Genomic DNA, 13,468 nt, shown 5'->3' with positions numbered 1-13,468 from the left:
CCATTTTCCAAATGATTTTAATGTCATCTTAGCAGTAAGAATAGTAAGTTCCCTTAATTTGCATGAAGGAAATATGCAAATATTTAGGTTGGGTGAGCCCCTTCTAGACAACTTAATGGAGAACAAATTGTTTTGCAATTCAGCAAAAAAAAGAGATAATAAACTGAGAATAAATACTTTCATTCTAAGTCTGCAGGAATCGGGTCCAGGTTATTAAAGGATTTACATTAGAAACAGATACCCCAGTTAGAAATGCTTCACCGTGCCTATACAGGAAACATGAGCACTGTTCGAGTGCCATGCCGATGTACCAACACCACTTCACAGATGACGAGCAGCAACAAACGAACTTCCTCCATCCACTCTCCTTCCGCTCGAGCCAAAAGTCTTGGGAGCATGGAGAACACAGTCATCATATCATCAGTGCAGCACACATGGAGGCAGGATGGATGTGGAGGAGTGGAGACGTATGGCATAAGAAGCGAGTGAGGAAGAGAGGAACGGATGCAGAGGCTGTAGACTTTCAAGACTTTCAACCTGTTTCTCTAAGCAGTCCTAAATCTGTAGTCTACGCAGACATCCGGTTTTTCTGAGAAATTGTCGAAAAAGTAAGAAAAAAAGTTTAGTACACGACCAAACTGGACTACTTTTAGACGAACTAGCGTCTCATGACAAGAGATGTTTACTTGTTTCATGAAACACGCGTGCAAATATATTTTGTGGAAGCAATCACCAGTTAAAAATGTGGACGAGAAAAATAGTAAATTAGAATAAATTAAAATATATTTTTTCTTATTAAAATATTTTGTGTGGATAAGTACACATTCCAAAGACATGGGATGAATATTATTTTTTTAAATAAAAAATTCGAATTCAAGTTGTTTTTGTTTGTTTTGTTTACTCAACACTCTGTCTCATGAAAAGGACAAAGAGTCTCTTCAAAGTTTTTATTCCCCAAGAAAAATTATTATTAAAATAAATAAATAGCAAAAATATTTTTCTTCTACTTTCGAACCTATAAAATGTAGACTTTGTTATTGCAAAGAAGGGCTGCAAAGATTAGTCGACAATTAATTTAATAGTCGACGAGTCGTATATTTATGTATTTATTCATTCGCCGCTTTGTTTTCCTCTCAAAACGTCTTCCACTCCGTGTGCCTGTTTGTCATGCACATGCACAATAGGGGCAATCTGGGTCATCCGTGATGTAAACAGAATCATTGCGTGTAATGCAGTGTCCTGGCTAACCAATGTTAGCGGCAGAGTCCAAAAGTTATGGCGCATTTCCCCCAAAATACTTTACGATGCAAACCTGCCTCTCTCGTTATTATAAGAGCAACTGCTTTGCTGGTGCGATATGGCAAGATTTATATATGATCCGATTAGTCAACTAATTACAAATACAATGGGTGATTAGTTAACGAGCAAAACAAAGAAAGGTTTTAAAAACGGTATAACTTTTTGTAGGATATCCTAATGACTGCTAGCGGGAACAGGTGAATGTGTGTGCATTCCAATTGCGATTGTTGTTTTCTGTAGCTAAGAAACGATATAAGGCTGAACACTGTCACCCCCCCCCCGCCTATACACAAGGATACTGCATACTCTTTGCATAGCAACCCCAACTGGACAATTCATGGCAGCAGCAGAGGTGACTACATGTTTGTTGATTGAAGTGCTGGGCCACGGTGCCCTGACAGCCTTCCCTCAACCTCGTCACCTCTGCTGCTCCGCCGCGACTCTGGCTACAATTGCCGCTGCCTGCGAACCTGCCGGGCTGCCAAGGACACAAAGACGACCGAGTCAACCTTTGACATCAGAAGCTGCTACCAAAAGACCAGAGACAAGCTGAGTTGGCAGCTTTGTTAACAGGCCTGAGCCGGGAATCTTTTCAGCTCGGTTAAAGTCAATAGAGAGCAAGTCAATAGCGTACACATACAGATGGACGTGGTGTCAAATGGTTTAGCGCTCCAACCATACTATTCATGCCATGTTTGAAAAAGTGGGTCCTGGATATCTGGACTCAAAAGGCCGCTGTTTTTTCAAGACGCATTAAACAACAGAGCTAAAGTGACATTTGAACATGAAATACAGTATGGGTTTTACAGCCAAGGCTAGCTGACATTTGAAGTTGCTGATTCACCGTTAGATGTCGAGACGTACCACCCACACGGCACCATGTGGAACATGGCGCTTTAGTGGTCGAGATGAGATAGCGGCGTTATAGAGCAATTCAGTCACATGTGGAGCATGTGAAAAATGACCTATACTTTCACAAGCATTTCATAGAAGAGATATGGGGAGAATAAACCACAATGTCCTAATGCAGGGACAAAAGATGTCTGACAAGGTACATGTGCAGTGAATATAAAAAGTTCACACACCCTGTTCAAATGCCAGGTTCTTGTGATCTAAAAACATTAAGATAAATAATTTTAAACTTTCTCCCAGCAGAATTCTAGCCTATAATCTGTACAATCAACTAAAGATTAAAAAAAATATATATATATATTTTCGAGAGCGGATCACACACAACTGAGATAGTGGTTGCATAATTGTACACACCCTCATGATACATTTAGACCAAAAGAGGAGGATGCGTTTCCAGTGGCTGCACGTTTGGCACGTTTCCGCTGAGCATTTCGCTACTTCACCCATTTCATCAGCGATGGTTGAACTTTTGGCGCCATCACGTCAGCGACAGCCAATTGGTGTCAAGATAGTCCACATCACCAAATACACAGCAGACAAAACACAGGAAGCGGTTGCAATACAGGCACATTAGAATGTGTAGCATAGCAAATGGAGGATAGCTTGATCGGCACGGTTTGCAAGCACCCGGAGCTGTACGACACGGCGAGCTACGTGTACCGAAACCGAGCCAAAAAGGAGATTGCATAGAGGTTGGCTTATCTGGTGAGTTTGTTTGTTTAATTGTTGAAGTGTGAAGCAAGCTAGCAATGCTACAGTAAAGTTAGAACCAACCGAAGCGGAGTTCCCTCCTCTTCCCCGTGCGACACCAGCGTGTCGTCGCGATATTTTCGGTTCGATTTTAACGTAGCATCATAACTGGGGATATGGCTGTGCTTAGAATTAACCAATCACATGTTAAACGGGAGTCAGTACACACCTGTCACCATTTAAAGGGCTTCTGATTAACCCAAATAAATTCCAGCTCTTCTCATAGGCTTTTCCTGACATCTTTTTCATTTCTAGTAGATGCCTGAAGTATGCTTTCCCACCATCATGCTTCACTATAGGTATGATGGGGTTTTTGTGTAGTGTTTGAGCCAAACATATCTTTTAAATTATGGGCAAAAAAAATAAATCCAACCTTGGTTTCGTAATTTTGCAAAAACACACTTGATATCTCACATGTGGGAAAATCTGTCCAGTCCAATAAATTGAAGATGTAAGTTGTATTAATGCTAGAAAAAGGTTTAAAATGACTGATCTTGGTCTCATTTTATTATATCACACAAACATGGCATTCGAATAGGTGTGTGAAAGTTTCAACTGTTTCCTGACTTCTACTCTATAAGGTTCTAGTGTCCTTTTGAGTCATGCGCTCAATTTGCATGTATTCTAGGATGTATGTCAGTCTTCCAACAACACTTGCAATCTTCATCTCCTATCAATGGTCATGTTGAGGATTACCGTTTTCATCTCTAATCCTACATTAAGGGTACATTCTCATGATGGCTGTGACATCATCAAGGCCAGTCCGCCGCAGAGAGGGCACGGGGACAGGAAGCCAAACACCACAGGGGCGGATTAAATGTTGTAGCCGAGAGAGTGGATGATGAAATAGAAAGCGGAAGAGAGGGTGCAACCAAGATGATAGAAATAGAAACAAAATCCAACACAACGTTAGGATTGCGTATGTGAAAGGACACTGTGGATTTGCTTTCTAAGATAATCGGAGTTGGAAAGCAAATAACCAAACTGGACCTACAAACTGCCTTTCAAGATTGACAATTGACATTGAGGTATTCAAAGGTAACTGCACTTGATTTAACCACCTTAATGGCATTACACAGCAAAAATCCATCTTGGCTAAACTAAAAAGAAAATACTTTATCTATATGGGTTTATAGAAATTTGGTACCTGCAGAGACACGTGGGCAGTCTGGCAGCATGGAGTCCAGTGGTGTGTCCAAAGGCTCTGGACTTGAGACCCAGTTGCAACAATGCTGCAAGGACACGCACAAAAAACAAGGACGTGAAACTCCGAGAACACATAACTTGACAATGTAGTAAGCCCCCAACAATAACGTATATTAATAACATATCAGTAATGTTTGTCATTGTGCATGTATACTGCATTATCGTCGAACTATCTCCATCATCCTAAGAGGAGTCTTCAATAAATCTTACAAAGGCAGAATTTCTGATCTAGCTCTTGTAATGGATCATATTACACTGTGCATGTGTACCTAATGAAGTGGCTGGTGAGTGCAGGCTCAAAGAAGAAATCCACTTTGATGCAAATTGAGATATGACAAAGAAGACAAAACATGTAGAAAAAGGGAGATGGAGGAGAAAATGGAGATGCAAGTAAACAAAGAAAGCTGGAAGAAGGTGGAGGGGGGGGGGAGTAGCGCGAGAGGTGAGTATGTGAGTGAAGGAAGGGGGGAGGAGAGCGAGAAAGAGACAGGAACAAGCAATTAAAAGCTCTGTGACATGTTGCTTAGACATCTTGCTGTTTGTTTGTGGTGGAAAGCTGAGGCCCAGTGCCATGGTGGATCAGTGGGTGCACTAGGGGAGGGAGTCTGCCCAGTTTGCTGACCCATAACCCCCTGCAAACACACGCAGTCCTCTCAAACCCCCCAAGTGGTTGACAGCATGACTGTCAGAAAAAGGAGTGGACCTCTTTATCTACTTTTGCTCTCTTCATCTTCCAGACCCGTCTTGCAACATACTCAATAAAATCAAACGTAGAAAACCATCTGCTACGTTGGTGTGCACGTGGCTAAGCTTGCCTAACGCGCAAACAATAACCAGAGAGAGATTTCTCTTTCCTACCTTAATGGATTGGGTAATGCTCTGGAGTAGTGGTTTTCAACTATTGTCAACCTGGGCCAACATTTTCCTAATGTCTCTAAATTGTGACATATTTTTATAGAATTTCAAAGCTAAGAAAACATATTGTATATGTGACCCGAAATACCAAAATGAGTTGGAAGTAGCAAAGGTAGATTCTGTGACATGAGGTAATAATGGTTCAGTAGGTCAAAGTTGTACCTCTTTCGTCGACTAAAAGTTTATTTTTCATGAAATAACAATCGTGAAGTGTTCAAAAATCCCATTTTTAAAAACATGTTCAACAAAGGAGTCAGTAATTATTTAAAAATAGAACAAAACAATCGCTCAATACCTTTAACCTGTAGATATCCACTTCCTCAATGTATCAGTATACGCTAACGATTCAGGTTTTTTTCCCCAATTTCATACTCATTTTATAATTCTACGTCATTATGACCTAACATTAGGCTGGGAATTTACCAAATTTCCTCTTGAACTCTAGCATAGCAAATGTTCTGCTTGGGTTGATGACCACAAAATACTGGCCTTCGATTGATTTATTGCCTTTTGTAATAATAGTATTAGGCACACAGCTCAAAAGATGTGTGTCGTGTATGTATTCATATTGGTGGTTGGAATGTAATGAGTAAAAATATGTAATGAGTAGCATAGTATAATAGTTAATACAGCCTCTTTTCTCTCATTCACTTTTTGATTTTGTGAGCACATTAAATAATTCAAGCTCTAATGTAAGAATAAATAATAATTCATATATGAAAATACGGGTCACTCTGACTCATTTTGCTGTCTGGTCACATACTGGGTCAAAAACAACCAAATTTTGGTCGAAAATAAGACCCAACTTTTTGTTTTGCATTGTACAAAACATTCTATTTAAAAAAATAATAATGTAACGACCCCCAAAATGGGGTTGTTTTGATTAAAAAAACAAAAAAACAAAATTGGGTCAAAGGAGCGGGTATATTGTTCAGTCATAGCTTTTAGAATCATAAATTATTATTATTATTTAAATATTACACATGGTCACATTTTCAAATTGCCTTTCAGAGCAGCTTATCAATAATTTAAGGCGGAACATGACAGCTGTATTTACAAAAGTAAAAAAGTCAGGATGTTAAAGCCAGGAACGGAACAACTGAAGCGGCCAAAATAGATCATAATAGATGGATAGATAATAGTAGAAAGTGTGTGCGCAAACGACAAAATAGAACAGAGGGAGGTTTGGTTTAAAGTATCAGTATACGGCATTAAAACTGTCATAAGTACAATTTATTGGGAGGGGAGTAAACTCGGCACCTAAGATTGTCTATGCTAATGTCATGCTGAACAACTCTTCGCTCAGCTGCTTGGGAGTTTTTATTTTTGGGGAGATGGCAACATATCAAAGTATGTTTCTCTTGTCAGAGTGTGTGTGTTTGTGTGTGTGTGGGTGTGTGTGTGTGTGTGTGTGTGTTGAAGCCGAGTGACGGCAGAAAGGGAAAGAGGGCGTCTGCGAAGGAATGCTTGGAGAAGACATTGGCCTGATAAGATAAAAGTTCAATAGAAGAGAACATGTAAAGAGATTACAACGTGCAGCTGGCGTCCTTCTGAATCACTGCTTATCTGCTCGTGTTTACTTTCACCCTGGCCCATTACAGCGTTGTGCAACAACTTTGTGTGTCTACCGCTGCGAGGGTGGGTCACTCGTTGAATTGTGGGGGGTCTCCAAAAGCACACATGCTACTTTGCATTTTTGCACTCACCGACCTTGACTCCCAAAGGTCTGGACTGTCAAATTTTTTTGTTTTTCTCTACGAATATTAAAATACAAAACGGGAAGATAGCTGAAGGGTAAGCTAACCCAGCTGTTGTTGATGGGAGCTCCATCAAAACAAATATTTTCTGTTACTGCCCCTTTGACGTGTGTGGCATTTCTCTTTTGTCCCACCAATGATATATTTAATTCAGGCTTACAGATAAATATAGAAACTGGTGGCGGAGGTGATTATGATGAAACATCTGCCCCGTGTACACAAATCCTCTGCAAATATCAACAAGACATGCAAAAATTCCATTGGGACGTGTGTACAGAAATTACTGTTATTAAGATAAAAGCAATAGGCTCATGTGAGATTTGCTGCAATCCAATGCAGGGAAATAAACATGAATTGAAACGAAATGTGGGCCAATTTTTCTTGTTACATCTCCAAGTGTCACAACAGTCAGGAAATAAATAAATAAATATGGCACAAGGAATATAAATTTGAATGTTTTCACATCCTTCAGGTTGCCTCTCCTGGAATTGGGATGGAACTAGAGGGCAGCGAACGCATCGAGGCTCCTTGACTGCTACAATCAAGTATCTCATTGTATCGCATTTAATTCATTCGGCATGTCTGGAGGAAGATGTCAGCTGGGCCATTGAGTGGGCAGCAGAAGGTGGCTGGAGAGCCTTTTCTGAGGAACCCTCCTCCCCTCACCTTGACCACTGCCACCGGGTTTGAATACATTTGTTAAGGCAACAGCTCATATGTGCACGCAAACGCTCAACTATTACACACACACACACACACACCCTGCACGAGTGCTGTGGGAGACCACGACCACATAAAAGCAAAGCCTGCTGGCTGGGATTAGAGAGCCGTGACAAAAGAATGGCACATAACACTGCATGCCTGCTAAACGAATAGCACCATCGCTTCAAGTAACGCCAGTCCACCAATCAATAGCGCCATTCACCGAATCAGACAGTCTGGAACTATCAGATGTGCACATTGTGTGCATTCAGCATGATGGTTCACGCTCACCTCTGATGCAATTTTAGGATCTGAGCATAAATGACGGGGATTGCCTGAACCTAGAAATAATGCACAAGCACTGGAGAAGAAACACTAGACATAAGGCAATAATAAAGGACCTGCAGGTTGTTCATTCCAGGAAAAATATTTGATTGACCAACATGATGATTCATAAATGAAATGTTCTTTTAGCTGCTAAGAACCGCATTCATCAATTGAATACGAGTGCCCAGTTCAGACATTTCTCATTTGTTGAAAAAAGTTGTCTTTTTTAGTAATGTTTTTGGGGGGTATGTGCAAAATGTGCATATGCTTCCAATACGATATCACATTGATGAATTTTTTTTTTACTTATGTATCAAAAGTACAAGTGCTAACGGCACTTGGTATCGGCATCGGTGACTAGTACTCAAGAGTTGATTTTTTTTTCTCTTTTTCTTCTCTCCAGAAAAAAAAAGAAAAAAGAAGAAAAAAAAAGATTTTTTTTTGATTATTTGTTCTGTTATCGGTTTGAAATAAAGTGATATTGGACATCACTAATAATAATACATTTTAGAACTGTAATTGCTAAATGTGATACCGTGAAACAATATTTTTGCTCAAGGATATCACGCCATCATAATCTGAAAAAGGTGCAATATGGATCAATTAGAACACTGTGTACCATGTTAGACTGGGCTGTACTGAGAATTGGGCCTTAAGAGACAGACATTGACGGACGGGTACAACAACTTCTTATATATGACTTCAGCCTTTGTATTTACCCTGAAAGATGCACAATGCACAAAAACAGGATCATCTTTGCACTGAATGAGTCGAGCGAACAATTAAGTGACTAAACAATTAAGTCACACAATTATCTCGCTAATGAATCACATCACAAGGTGCTGTTGTATTGATCCCAACCTCAAGATAAACACAACTGTGTAGCTTGTATACAACGCGGGCACACACCTGCCACCATCCTATCGATTCTGTCTCTTCGCAAGCAAACCCCACTGAGATGCGAGCTTGAAACTGTGCACTAACTGTACAAAAGTCTCCAAAGCCAAAAAACAGCTGTCACCTCCCAACTGAACTTCTCAGAAAGTTGCCTGTCTCGCTCTCTTGTCCAACCCATTCTCATCTTCTCCACTTGCTCTCTATGGATTAGGATGGTTTATTCATGATTATACAGTAGTGTACTGTGTGTGTGTGTTTGTATAAGCTCTCGGCAGGCCACTAGAGTGTGACAGCAGGCCAGCACTGTGACAGGAGACACCTTGGAGACTATGACAGGCTGCCAGCTGTACACCATCATTCACATTTCTCTCTCTCTCTCTCTGGGCTACTCATCTTTCTCCACATACATCTCTTCATCTCTTCTCGTCCATCTGCATACCTATCCTACCGGTCTGATCTTCGTTTGCCATCCTTTGTTCTTTCTACTTGCTTACTACTCTCTAGATCTTCAACCTTTGTGTGTACCTTCTCTATGGTATTCACTCTCCTTCAAATTGCGTTTTGTCTCGTCTTTGCAGTGACGTAATTTGCCCCTCATCTGAACCATTTGGTCCATACAACCCAACCCAGCGGGCGCTGATCTCTAAATCCCATTGCCTCCTTTTGGACTCCCCTCTCCTCCTCGCCATCCAGCGACCTCTCTGACCTGCAAGGGAGGGAATTATCTCTGTCCGAGGACAACAGAGCAGAATACTGCTGGGGTGCCCCGACCTCACATGCACCCACTGCTGTGGGCACCCATATTTATACACCACCCTGAGCATTATCAAGGGTCACTGCTAGCTTCGCTCTGTGGTGTGAAGCACCATCTGTGCTGCACTAGCAGTGTGTATGTGAGCGTGTGTGCTGCTGATCACAGTGAGCAATGCTAACACTGTTCACATTGAAGATCCGACTGTGTTAGGGTTGTTAATGTGGTGTACCTGAGAGGGGTGTGTTACTTTTGGCTTCTCAGTGTGTGGTTGTTAGCGCATATGATATTACACACTAAATGGAATGATGGCAAAACCCCCTTAAACCAGTACCGCAGTGAGCCAGTGGTGGAATTGAACAAAAGTGAAGATTGTAAATCAACTATTTTATTTTTATTTTTTTGAGACCTCAGTATTATTCATTCGGCAGCCTTACCGAATCAACATGTCGTCATCATCGCTCTTTTTTTTTTGTGCACGTGTGTGTACGTGCATGTGAGCTTGTGCTCTTTAATTCACCTGAAAACTGTTAAAAATCACAAATCCTTCATCTTAACCACATACTTCAGAGTCCCACCAGAGTCGTGAAGTTGTCAGGACACCAGAGGAAGGATCAAAGGAAAGAAAGATGAAACCATACACCACCTGCCACCCACAGTTACAAAACCAGAATCCTTCACCAACCCCAGAAACATCTCAATTCCAATAGATTAGGGAGACCTCAAGAGACCAGAAGAAAGACTAAATGAAGGATAGATGAAGCAGAGTGAGATCCACAAACACCAGCCTCCACTGATTCAGCGAGCAGTGGGAGAAGCAAATTCTGTTTGAATTTTAGCATATCCTGACCAAACCCAGAAAACAGGTGAGCCACAGAGGTGATGTTAATTTCAGTCAACAGTAAGGGGAAATTTTTGTTTTTAAAGGTATTATTTGTACATGAAAAACAATGAAATTATCAAATTAATTCTGGACAAAATATTAACTTTTTACTGCTGAAAATGGCTCAATGAGACAAGTATCCCTTCAATCGGACCGTGTCTGACCGCACAGCTGATCGAGGTAACATGAAAATCATGGAAACACAAGCCATATCAGAACTATTATTAAGGCAGGCGAATTTCTAAGAAATTTTGCTTGGTGGCCCCGGGATAAAGCAAATATGTGAAATCAATAAATGTGCAACTTCAATCCAATTCCCCCATTTGTTTTTAGCACTCAAAAGACCACACAACTGTGCGTTGTTGCAATGCAGAAAAATATCTTGGAATCAGTCAGACTCTTACATCATCAATGAAGTAGCTTATTAGGTTAATGAGCACAAGAACATATTTTTGCCAGTCTCATTGCTCCTGGTGGACAAAGAAGGTGATTTTAGTTCTATTGTTTTGGGTAATCATCACAAATAGAAAATCGTTTAAAATGCCAATTATACTGTGTCCCGTGCATCCCTTGGATAGATCCAAAATGGGAAATCCAAGACAACAGGGACAGTGCAACCTTGAACTACTCAAAACAAAACACACACTTTGCACCAAACCAAAAGGCAAGGGATGTAAAAGTGGGGTGCTTATATATAAAGGTATGTGTGTGTGTGTGTGTTGCCATTGAGCAGTTCTGGTCTAAGCTATTCCTCATCTGTATGTGCATATAGAGGGAGGTCAGGTGCTGCAAGTGGTGCACAGGTCTCACTAGAAGAGGCAGCTGCTAAAATGAAGCTATTGTAAGAACGGTTATTCATGACTTGTAACGTGGTACGGGTTTTAGGTTAGAAAGGTGATGATGAACACAAACTGAAAGACTTGAAATGATCATTACTGTATCTGATGCAAATGTGTTTTGTATGTGTGTATAGTTTACCTGCTGCATCCAATCCTGTGTGCTTTTACTGGTCTCCTGCAGCCACATGCTGTGAGCTGAATCCGTCAGAGCCACAGCACACACTTTGTTCCTTAGCTCGGCTTCCCTGTGATTCATCTACAATGAGAGGAGAAAAAAAAAGTACAGTATATGATGATGACTGGTCATGTGTTCCCTGCTTGCCAAATGACACATTGATGCAGTCAATAATAATATCACGACTTTAATATGACGAATATGTCACGGTTTGATTTTAGCAACATATTCCAAGCCTACACAAGACAATGCTTCTTCTTTTCAAAACAGTGGATATAAATTCAACCAGATGTATAGCATAATACGATACTGAAATATGAAAGAGCTATTTCACTATAGCGTGTCCTTGTCACGTACTGTGCAAATGTCCTTCCTTGCGCACGTTCAAATACCTCGGCTCCCATTCTTAATACCTTTTCCCTTCACATGTCACAGAAAGTGGCGTCTGCAGGACCATCTTCCTATTCCCCTCTGAATGTCAACGCCAAGGAAAATGTCACACAAAGGACTTGTTACCGTACTACAATAGACTTCCCACACCGCAGGACCCACCCCAAGGAGTACTGGAGCCAGACCTTGGGAGTGAGCCTTTTCAATGTGCTTCACATTAAGATAAAATAGGGAAGAAAGGAGAACAGGGCTTTACAACAATAGGTTAACAATCTCTTGCTCTGTACATTTAGTATGGCTGTGACGGGAAATGTGCAGCAGAGTATTATAGTGTTATATTTGGTGATTTCTGGCTGGGAAATGTTTACATGCCACATTATAAAATAAGCCTCCATTTTAAATCACGTAGAGGATATTTTTGAATTGTATCATGGAAGACTACTGAAGTTATCCTAATGTGAAAAATGTAATTGACAATTTAAACAATATACAATAATGGTAATGCTAATATACTCATGTGAATTTTTGTGATGTGAATTGCAACAAGTGCTTTGCAAGTGCTTGCTGAATGTAACATACCTATTATCTCAACCATCATGTTAATGCTAGTATGCTTAACTCATGATTTTTAATGAATTTAATTCTACTCTAGCTATTAGCTATCTGCTTAGGGATTAGCTTTACTGTGCTAAAGCTAGCAATAAATGCTACTTGTCGATGCTAAATACCACATGGCCTGCAAATGTGATGACCCGGAATTGATGTGAGCCTATCTTAGCTTAGCTTCTGCCAAGTGGTTATTTTGTTTGATAAATAACTGTACTATTGTATAAATGTAATGCTAATCTTAGTCGGTTACATGCATCAATAGCAGTTTTCTTTTCTTTCAAGGTTTTCAACCTGATTGTGACACCTCAAATTCAAATAAATTATAAAGAAGAAGAAAGGTGCCATCCGAGTGTATCACTTACATTCCGGCAGCTGTTGTCCATTTTCGAGTTAAGGCAAATATTGGGCCAAACTTCAAATAACTAGACATAGACTGTTAATCCAAACGACAAGAAATTCTGTATTTAAATACATGCCTTTAATTACACATAGTTGAATAGATACAGTAGCTAATAGCTAATGGACGCTATTCACCACATCATGAATGTAAAAGAAAGTACAAATACATGGATTATATCTATACTCATATCAGTTCCATTACACAAACTCTTACAGTCACGCACACACAAAATCATCTGTACGTTCTTCCCATCCATGCAGGGTTGAAGAGTTTTCCACTGGCAGAACAAGGCCTGTGGGAGTAGCATAGTCAGCCATTTAAAACGCGAAGTGTCAGACAAGGTCCTGGTTTCTGGCCCAAGCCAGACAGACCGGTCCCTGTGTCGAAGGGGGCCATAAGCAGAGGCCAGAAAACAAGAGACAGTGGACAAGCCACGGAATACTTTTACTCATGATGTCTATCCAGGTTTATTGTAGGCAACACGATAACTAAATCATTAGAGACAACACTTATGATTTAGTAATTAATCATGTGAGGACAGGCTGCCTCATATTCAGTTCTTAGTCACAACAAGGCATTAAAAAACACATTCTTCTTTTGCAAAATGTAATTGCTTTGAAATACAACAAATGACCACATTGTTTCTTCTCCTCTCT

General features: G+C 40.4%; 1 protein-coding gene across 3 annotated transcripts in view; it reads right to left on the bottom strand.

Moving 5' to 3' along the window:
* arb2a (ARB2 cotranscriptional regulator A) overlaps nucleotides 1-13,468 on the bottom strand; it is a 150,928-nt gene that overhangs the window by 38,504 nt on the left and 98,956 nt on the right. For all 3 annotated transcript variants that reach the window (XM_086076600.1, XM_086076599.1, XM_086076601.1), the window contains exons 9-10: nucleotides 11,378-11,494; nucleotides 4,109-4,193 (exon numbers count right to left, since the gene is read on the bottom strand). In XM_086076600.1, the coding sequence (XP_085932726.1) occupies nucleotides 4,109-4,193; nucleotides 11,378-11,494 (202 nt within the window). The remainder of the gene's footprint in view (nucleotides 1-4,108; nucleotides 4,194-11,377; nucleotides 11,495-13,468) is intronic.

This window comes from Leptonotus elevatus, chromosome 5 (assembly GCF_054856555.1).
Source record: "Leptonotus elevatus isolate MCC_2025b chromosome 5, RoL_Lele_1.0, whole genome shotgun sequence".
Lineage (NCBI taxonomy): Eukaryota > Metazoa > Chordata > Actinopteri > Syngnathiformes > Syngnathidae > Leptonotus > Leptonotus elevatus.
This window is presented reverse-complemented; position numbering and strand designations above follow the sequence as displayed.